Below are 9749 nucleotides of genomic sequence, written 5' to 3' on the forward strand. Positions count from 1 at the left end.
AGTTTCCATGATGACACGTAAGCTGGATCAGCCTGTGATTTCATTTTTTTACTTTGATTTTTGGTGCAATTTAGAATCCAACCCTCAATGGGCTGATGATTTTGGTTTCCACTGACCGTTGTTAGATAATTTTATCAACAAATTATACAATGTACGTCAGTAAAGATTTTCAACTTGAATTATACGTTCATCAAGATCTGATGTTTGATTTAAGTGTTCCCTGAATTTTTTTGAGCACTGTATATCGAACCAACAGTCCAACAAAGCTGATAGCCACTTTTTGAGCTATTTTCATACTTTTATTCATTAAATGAAGTTATTTTCCACACGCTGAAGTCAAAATACCATATTTGGGGGCAGGAAAAAATCTAACCAAAATTGCCATGAACAGGAAACACAAACTTATGGTCTTTAATAACCATCATAAGATGTGTTAGAAAAAACTGGCAGAAATCTTCCACACTGATCACTTTGCTACATTATCTTTACTTCCTACTTGGTCAGTTACTACTAAAGAGAGGACACTGACTTATAAAACATCTACACTAAAATCATAATGAAATTTGATTTAGTAACAGCACCATGACAGCAATATAATGCACTTGACAGTTATAACCTGGTGAGAAGCTGCTTTCTGGATGAGAGCTCTTAAAGACAATACTTGGCATGTTAATAGACCTGGTTAAAAGGTGAAACAGTACTGACATGAGACACCTGTTATTGAATAATCTACCTTTACCTGGTGGGCTACGCTAATATAGTATGTGGGCCCTTAATGCTTAAAGACACTGATAATGAAGTATGATTCACCGTCTTTGTATTAGTCAAAGCTAGTGAATTATATTAGTACTTGTACTGCTTACACTGGGCAGATGTACATTTCTACTTCTCTTTCTGTATAGGATTTAAAAGCAGTATTCATGAGGTCTTCACTCTAATCACATTTCAACAACAAAAGCCTCAGGGGGTGCAGTCTTTAAACCCTGTAAAACTGTTTCTTTTCAAGTCCAAACATTGCATAAATAAAAAGAGTGTTTTTTTTGCAGACACATACATTTGTCTGGTCCCACTCTACGGTTGCTTTTTGTTATGCGAGCGCTGGTGAAATTTAAGCCCTCCACAGTTCCTGAAAGACTTCCCGCACTGTCCGCAGACGTATGGCTTTTCTCCAGTGTGGATGCGGAAGTGCCTGGTTAACGCCCCGGAGTGACGGAAGCACTTGGAGCAGACGGAGCAGGTGTACGGCCTCTCTCCCGTGTGGATGCGAAGATGAGTCTTGAGGTTCTCCATGCGGTTGAACTCTCGGTTGCACTCGGTGCAGCGGAAGGGGCTGCAGCCCGGCGGGTACAGCTGCAGTCTGGTCCTCTTGCTTCCTGCTATGGGCTGCTGATAACACTGCTGGAGTCTCAGCTGGCACTGCCCGTAGTGTCTGCGCAGCAGGCTGGGCAGGTGGAAAGTCTGGCCACAGTACTTGCAGGAGTAGAAGCCCAGGTTGCGACTGGTCCTCACGTGGACTCCATAAACGTGTGGAGGGGCTTCTTGGACGGGGGCAGGATCAGGTAGCTGGAAGATGTTTGGGAACTCTGAGGAGAGGGACAGAAGATCCGAGGGTGGTGGGAGGTTGTGGGTCAAGTTTGAAGCAGGAGCTGCAACAAATCAATTTTAAAAAATAATCACATGTTGTGTTAAGGAAATTTCATCTTTACCTAAATGTTATTTAGAAAAATATGATACAAATAACTTTAATGTAAATTGCATTCAAAATATTTTTTATTGATCAACCCGACTTAATGTTTCCTCCTTACCCTGAGCAGGCCCAGTGTCTGACTCCTGGCTCTGAAAATCCAGCACTTCTGGTGTCCACTCCTCCAGCAGTTTGGACTGGACAGCTGACATACACTCAGGACTGAAGTCCTCCACTTTGACCGAGTCCAAAAAGCAAGCAGAACCATCGCTCTCCTCTTCCAGTTCCTCCTGCTTTACTGCAACCTGCTCTAAAGTGGACTTGTTATCCCTGCGAGGAAGTGGGGGCGAGTCACGGACTTGGTCTTCCAGGTCTTTACATGTCGCGTTAATGTTTTCGAGTCTCACCACACACACACGGGACGCCTCTTCACTGACTTCTGTGGACAGGAAGATGACATGCAGTGAGCAAAGTACCATTTTTTTTTTTTTTTTTTTTTAAATCAACAGGAAAACAATACGTGTGATCTTTAAAGTGTTTCATCAAGTACTGTGTAATTTCCCATGAATGCCTTTTAGCATTAAATCCTGAGCTCTTTAGCAATGCTGAATATTAGCAACACATGCAATAGGAAGTGTTAGTCACCACACCTTTTTACCCAAGTCTTCAGAATGTGTGAAAACAGTCAGCACCATATGAACAGCTTCAGAACACACTTAGCTTTTTAGGTAAGAATCATTCTACTTTACATTGACCTGTGGGGTATGATGGTCTGAGAGGAATCACACATTAAAGCTGCTACATACCTACAGTCAAGGAACCATTAGAAACCGCACAGTCATTATTTTTCTCTGCATCTGAAGCGTCACTGTCATGATGTGTCTTCACATCCTCGCCTGATGGCTGCTCCTCTTCTCTGCTCACATGTTTATGTTGGGAATCAGGAGGCTTGTGGTCTGCATGAGTGTCACCTTTGTCCCCAATGCATCCGTGCCCATTGCCCACTTTGAGATTTTGGCTTTTCTGGTTGTATTTGGAGCGAGACAGTCGATCCGAGTGTTTGGTTGCATTCAGGAGCTGGTTCGAGTCCAGCATAGCCTCAGCTTCCTGCAGTATTTGTTTGAGGGACTCGTTCTCTCGTCGTATCTCCTCATAGATGTCTCCAGTAGCCTGACCTACGAGCTTTGACACCTCCCGCACTGCGATCTCCACAGCCACCTCAAACGCGCCATGTATCGCTGCAACAAGCTTCTCCTGCAGACAAAGAGCGACATCGGCTCCGGCTTCTTTTGTCTTAGACGGACGCTTTTCAGTTCTCATCAGCTGCGGCTTCATGGCGCATTCAAAGGCACGTCGGATGTGTGCAATGATTCCGTGATCTTAATATGCACCCCGGACTTCTTTTGTAGCGATACAGCCTGTCAATCAGGAAAGAGAGAGGTTTCACTTCCGCCAGCTGCTTCTGACATCTAGTGGTGAAGAAGTTGAACTGCATGACGTAGGCCTAATAAAAAGACTGACCAGTGTAATTGAGAAACATGAGTTTATTATCACAAAAAGGATTCAAAATGCACTTTAAACGAGTGTTAACGATGCTCTAAGGGCCTCATCCGTCAGTCACGGCTTTTATAGTCATCCAAGTGGGAAAGTATCCAACCAGAAGGTCCGAGGACGGCCAGAGTTAACACGGTCATCACAAACGCAGATTCCTGCAGAACAGATTCGTGTTATTTCAGTTACTTACGAGACTATATGGAATTAATTTACAGGGATATTTCAAGAGCTCTGGATTTCAGATATTTTACAGCAACTGGGATAAAAGTCTAAGGAAACGTAGCCTAAGACGACTCATTGTAAACTCACCATTGGGCCAATGTTATCTTTAGGAGGTTTGCCTAAAATGTAGCCTGCTCGTTGTTGAATCGTTACACGTGCCCCGGGAGCAAGAACCCGTAGAGCCCTCAGCAGTCCAGAAAAAAGCCCACTCATGTTGGATAAGGAAGAAAAAGGCCAGTTACAGCTTCAGAGAAACCAGCTACGAGCACTTGAGAGGGGACCCATGCGCACACGCTTAATAGTAGGGTACACACCTGTAATTAGTTTGATTTTAATTAGGCTGCCTTCAGGTGCTATAGGAAAAATTCAGTAAAAAAGGAAAAAGTCTGTGATTGTTTAGTGATGAGATGAGTTAAGTTAAATGCGTTTTTGCAGAACTAACACAATAAGTATTTAATGTATTGATTATTAATATTATACTAATATTGATTATTTATTTATTTATTGATTATCTTGACTTTTGTTTATTTATGTATTTTTTTCTGAGTTCTAAAGCACCAGCTGACAATAAAGGTGACAGTGACTGGGAGTAGAAGAGCAGAGCATGGAGATAGACTGTATTTTTTATAGTTTACAAAAGCTTCTTTCAGCATCAAAAAGGTCAGGCATTAATATGCCAGAAGCACAACATTGTGTTGTTGTAATGACTACATCACTAGAGCTTCTATTTACAATGTCGTGGATCGTCATGTGTCAGAGTCACAGTCCTTGCTTTCAAGCACAATAAAAAAAAAAACTTTCAATCATTGTAATATTTTGTTTAAATGATGTTTAAATTACAAAAAAATTATATGACTTTTTTTTTTTATATTTCTGGATTTATTTCACATGTTAATCCATATTTACTTCGTACTTTTCAACAACTTTGCATTAATCTAAAGTGACACTCTGCTTACTCTGACTTCCTCCAGACGACAAGACATCCCTTGTATCTCTAAACCATGTGCATGCAATGCCCCCCTTTTTCTCTTTGACTTGTTGAATTTTCAGGAGGTTTTTTTTCTCTCTTTCAGACTTGCACATCTGCAATGACATCATTCATGAATTAGCCTATTAGCCGACCTTTACTCTCGCGCTACCACGCGCGCCTCTGACGCGCCGGTCGGATGTGGGTCGACTCGGTATTAACTGGTGTGAAGGTTGTAATCTGGATGCAGGTTCAATAAATAGGCTGTCTGTCCGTCTGTGGTGTGAGGTCAGACTTCGTCTCGTCAAACTGCAGAGGATAAGGTAAGCACTGTCATAATATTACATTCTAATAGTGTTTCAATTATTTTGAGTATATTACCTTAGTAAACCCCTTGTGTTTCTTGCTAGACAGCTTTGAGCAACAGAATTGAAAAGTGAAATCAATTAATGCAAATGTTAATAGAAAAGGTAATATTTTCTATTTCACAAGTTAACTGGAGAATGCTAGCAAAAACACATAAAACATATAAGGTTGAGCATTGTAGAGAAATCGATTGTATAGCATGCCCATCACTGATATGTTTAGAAATAGGCATATAGTTAACTGAGATGTACACCACATCACAAAAATCTGTTTTTTCTGCATTTTAATCGCACTAGTTAACTTGCATCTTCAGTTTATCACTCGAAACATGGTGGTGTGAGTTTTTAGAAGGACACCTGCAGTAGTATTTATTTATTTATTTATTCCTTTAAAATGGATTTTAAAAATCAGCAACATCAGGTGTGGATGTGTTGATTAATCAATTAGTCAGTCGACTGAAATTTATTCAGCATCTGTTATGATAATCGAATTATCTTTGTAGTCTTTTTTTTTTTAATGACACAAATCTATTGGTTTTAACTTCCTCAAATATGAATATTTTCTGGTCGTATTGTAAACTGTGATTTCAGACTACATTCATTTCAGGGTTGAACTGCTGTTTGGGCAATAGAAGCAATTTTATTATGTCAAAATTATAATACATGTTTTATACACTGTTAAATCAATTAATTAAAGAAAATTATCTGAAAGATTAATACAAAAAAATGAAATAGATGTATACCTGCAGTTGTGCATCAGTGGGTCTGTGCATGAGTGTGTATGCATGTGTTACCACTCCATTCAAGGCCCATTTATAATGAGATAAGTCTGTCACACACTACCAAACAGGGAAGGCTGGCTTGGCTGCAGTCATGGAAATGTGTCTGCTGGCTAAAGGCTTGGGCTTTTCTGGGGCGGCTGTGGCTCAGCAGTTAGTGGGTCAGCCTTTGGAAAACCTTAGTCTTTGGAAAACATACTAATCCTGAATGACTGCACTCTACAGACCATTCTTGTTTAACCAATTTGGTCTCTTTCTTCTCTCCACCTTTTCAACTAACCTTACTTTCCTTGTCTACTATCTGCAGCTCTTCACCTTTGCATAATGACGGAGGCCCCAGCACCGCCCGCCTCTGAGAATGTTGTGCCGGTGCAGTGGAAACTGTCCAGTCGACGAAGAAGGAAGTCTGGATGCTCCAACATCTTCACAGGTGTCAACCTCCACCAGCTGCACAGGCTGTTCAGAACAGCAGGAGACAGAGAAGCTGAACATAGGGCAAAGTTAGTGTGGCGAGGGATGGATGCAGACATGGAGGGAGCAGAGGAGGAGAAGGAGGAGGGAGGGGAGGAGCAGAGACAGGATGAGGCGGTGCTGGTTAGGGCCTTGGTGGGTCTCCGACTCAGAGGCAGAAATAAAGCAGGAATCCGAACAGAAGGAAACAGAGACCAGAAGTGGGTCCGAGCATCAGGATATCTCAGGTGAGTGAAAGTGTCAAAGGTCCAGACGGCTGCATGAAGTAAAGAAAGGATGTGAAAAGTTTTACGTAGATGAGGAGTAAACTTTACTTTAATAAGATACAAACACAAGATTTACTTTCCTCCTATGATCATATAAACCATCAGTTGATATTGTTAATCTTCACGGTCATGTCTCACTTGACTCCAGACTCCCTCTGCGTCTTGAAATGCAGTGTGTAAATTGTCATGTGCCTAACAAACTCAGCATGACTTTACAAGACTGTGTCCTCCTCGCTCTGCATACCACACACACACAAAATCACACACACACAAAATGTCATGCTTTGCTTTCGACATTCCTCACTGACACTAAATTAGATTAGCTGCAGAAGTAATGAAGTGCCACAGAAGAGTAAAATGGTGGTGTGAGTCAACAGGGCGGTGTAGTTATAACAAAATGGCGTACTGCAACATTTTTTCAGCCAAGCTAGCATGGCAATGTCAGAAAGCTAGCTACCACTCTGTCAGTCTGAAAAATGTTAACTCGTACTGAATAGATTGCAAATGAGTTTGTACACATTTCTCTTTTGTATGTTTTTATCTGGCACCATAAAAACTGTTTTTTATCAAGTAAAATTACCCTCAAGGCTAATGACATTGCCATTAAGCCCAGCTAGTGCTAATTAGCAAATGTTAACATACTAAAGCTCTAAAGCTCTAAAGCTCTAAGCGCCAGTCAATCACAGGGAGTTTGGCTCTCTCAAACTATAATTTAAAAATGACTTAACTTTGCTAATGTAGGACAAGGTTGTGAGTTAAAGCTCAGTTTGACTATATAGTAGAGTTCTGTCGAACATGTTAAAGTGTCTCAAGTTACATTGATAGGCAAGCTACACACATCTGTTTCATTTGCTAAATGGCTAATGCTCTTTTCCTCTACCTGAGAAATACAGGATTTTTTTTTTCTCCATTCCGTTCTGCCATCCTAGTTTCAGTTTACCTTTAAATTGCATTTGACAAAAAAATAAGTATAATCCAGTTCTATTAAGCAGCAGTTGTGAGCTATTAACCATATTGTATAATAGTTGGCAGCGGTGGCAGAGGTTTGGAAGCAAAACTTGTACAATCAACTTGACTTACATTAGGGAATTAGGGTTGAAAAGAAGCATTTGTAACACCATTAATCTACAACAATCAGTATTCTGCTTGATTGATGGTCATGTTTTTACTTTACACAACCGACTCACACATTTACTAGTCAACAGAGATTTGTTGGGTTGTCAATTATGCTAAACGTTTGACATGCCCAGTAGGCCTGTAGTAGTTCAGTTAAAAGCAGGAGTAAAGTTATCTTTCTTGCAGGATTGAGGAGTCATTATCCGGCTGTACTGTTGAGGATGAGGAGGATGAAAAACCGTCTATTACAGAAGAATTTCTGCCAGCGACTGAAGAAGACGTCCCAGAGAATCAAAAGCCCTTCAAACCCTGCTCATGGAGGTTGGATTTAGCAAGAGAGGAGTGTGCCAGGCAGTCTGAGCGCTACCTTCACCGCATCCTCCACTGAAAACGGGCTGGAGTTTGGACTGACACATAGTGGTGAAAGATGCGATTGAAAGACAATGCTAACACACTCTTTGCGTAACACTTCATGTTAGATCCCAGCATAAAGAAAAACTAGTGAGCAGGCTCGGGTTTAGTCCAACTATTACTATTAATCCATCTGTAGAAAACTTAAACATGGATCTGTTGGAGGCTTTGGCAGGAGACGGTTATTGTGTGAGTACAAAGCATCTTCAAAGGCAAACCAGGCAAAGGAGTTTGATGGACAATTGGTGTTGCACTTGCCAAAGGACTCATGATTCACTGTCATTGTGTTTGGGGGATGATATTGTTTTAATGTTATCTTTTCAAAAGCACTTTAGGAGCGTGTCTAGCCGAGGATGTTTTGGGATTTCATAACTTAATACTGAAATAAATCCTGATAACATTATTTTAAAACCTGCAGTGACTGTTATTTTGGTTACTTGGTGGCAGCAAAAAACCTGTTTACACAACAATGACATAGCATCAGCTTTCGCTTACAGACAGATCAACATCGAGGATAAGCAGAGAAGCATTAGCACTTAAAAGGAGTCAAGTCTCTGAGCACCTGATTTCGGTCTCTTCTAACTCTTGTGGGGAATATCTAGCTCTACTTTTAGCTGCTGAATGCTCCAATATGTTCATTAGCTAGTCACTAATGCCGTTTGGTACTGAGCGGGTAGTGTGCTGAGCTTTGTCTCAGAAAACATCTTGCTCCTGCTGGAAATGATGCTAATGAGAGTGGTCGAATGGAACCATAACAGTAAAGGTGCTAGCCATAAAACAGAAACATAGAGCTGAAAGATGCTTAAACGGAAGAAAGGGTCTCCTTCCACATAAGATACTGCAGAGTCATTTATCAGTTGTTACTATAAAAATAAAAATTCATAAGCTTCAGAGGTATTATAGACCATGAGCAAATCGTTGTTGATCTATGCAGCCTAAAAGATGAATACAGTGAAGCAAACAGATCTGGCTGGATTTTGTGGGTTTTGTGTAGCGGGAATTAGGGATGCACAATATTATCGCCATGTTGTCGGTTTCTGCAGATTATGGTTGGAAATGACATATCGGCATAAGCAGATATTTCATTTTTCTGCCGATATTTTCCGCCGATAAAACAACTCTTTAATGATGCCTAAATGCTCGATGATTCCCTAAAAAAGCTTGACATAATGCCATGAAATGTACTCAGTGAGAGTGTGCGCACGCACTGCCTGCACCACGCCTCTTTCGTCAAGAAGAAGAAGTTGAAGAAGGGTGCAAGATGTCTGCAGTAGGGCAGTTTTTCAAAGTTTCCGAAACAGACAGCAAGGTTGTGCTCAGCATCGGTCATGAGTGGAGGGGCAACACTACAAATTTAATCACCCATCTCAAGAATCTGCCAGTCGGCCACAACAATAAGATGGTAAATGGACTGTACTTAAATAGCGCTTTTCTAGGTTTTGCAACCACTCATACTGCTTTTACACTACATATCACATTCACCCATTCTCACACACACATTCATACACTGATACACTACATAAACTGTCAATCACTTATCACATTCATACCCGTTGGCTGTGCCACCGGGAGCAATTTGGGGTTCAGTGTCTTGCCCAAGGACACTTCAACATGTAGCCTGAGGGAGCTGCGGATCGAACCTCCGACCTTCCGATTGAAAGACGACCGACTCTACCACTGAGCCACAGCCGCCCCAGAGAGTAGGCATGATATCAGTTCCACTACAGGGCAGACTTGATGTTCTCTGCAATTAGGTGAAAAAAAAAAAAGTGCCAAATATATCAGTTTAGAAATCGGCAAAAAGGGTTGGAAAATATCGGATATCGGCAAAAAATCAAATATCGTGCATCTAAAAATGAGTATTTCTGACTGTAAACTTTTCTCACAAAAGCACAGGTAATGTTATATGTTTTA

General features: G+C 41.0%; 1 protein-coding gene across 1 annotated transcript; it reads right to left on the minus strand.

The window, feature by feature from the left end:
- Positions 1-295: 295 nt before the first annotated feature.
- Positions 296-3063, minus strand: LOC138595160 (uncharacterized). The gene is made up of 3 exons (XM_069666505.1): positions 2491-3063; positions 1806-2123; positions 296-1646 (listed from the first exon to the last, which is right to left on the minus strand). Exons 1-3 carry the CDS (start codon positions 3017-3019, stop codon positions 1072-1074), a joined length of 1422 nt encoding a protein of 473 aa, XP_069522606.1. The 5' UTR covers positions 3020-3063; the 3' UTR covers positions 296-1071.
- Between the last annotated feature and the right edge of the window lie 6686 nt (positions 3064-9749).

Source organism: Semicossyphus pulcher, unplaced genomic scaffold (genome assembly GCF_022749685.1).
Source record: "Semicossyphus pulcher isolate SPU_LCO1_2020_fin unplaced genomic scaffold, fSemPul1.0.p SCAF_17, whole genome shotgun sequence".
Classification (NCBI taxonomy): domain Eukaryota; kingdom Metazoa; phylum Chordata; class Actinopteri; order Labriformes; family Labridae; genus Semicossyphus; species Semicossyphus pulcher.

What these genes read in the sequence shown, in the direction of transcription:
- LOC138595160 (XM_069666505.1), bottom strand. Translation starts at nt 3,019, where the DNA reads ATGAAGCCGCAGCTGATGAGAACTGAAAAGCGTCCGTCTAAGACAAAA. An exon ending in TAATGGTTCCTTGACTGTAG is followed by an intron (nt 2,124 to 2,490) that starts GTATGTAGCAGC and finishes TCCTGTCCACAG; the next exon opens with AAGTCAGTGAAGAGGCGTCC. An exon ending in AGACACTGGGCCTGCTCAGG is followed by an intron (nt 1,647 to 1,805) that starts GTAAGGAGGAAA and finishes GATTTGTTGCAG; the next exon opens with CTCCTGCTTCAAACTTGACC.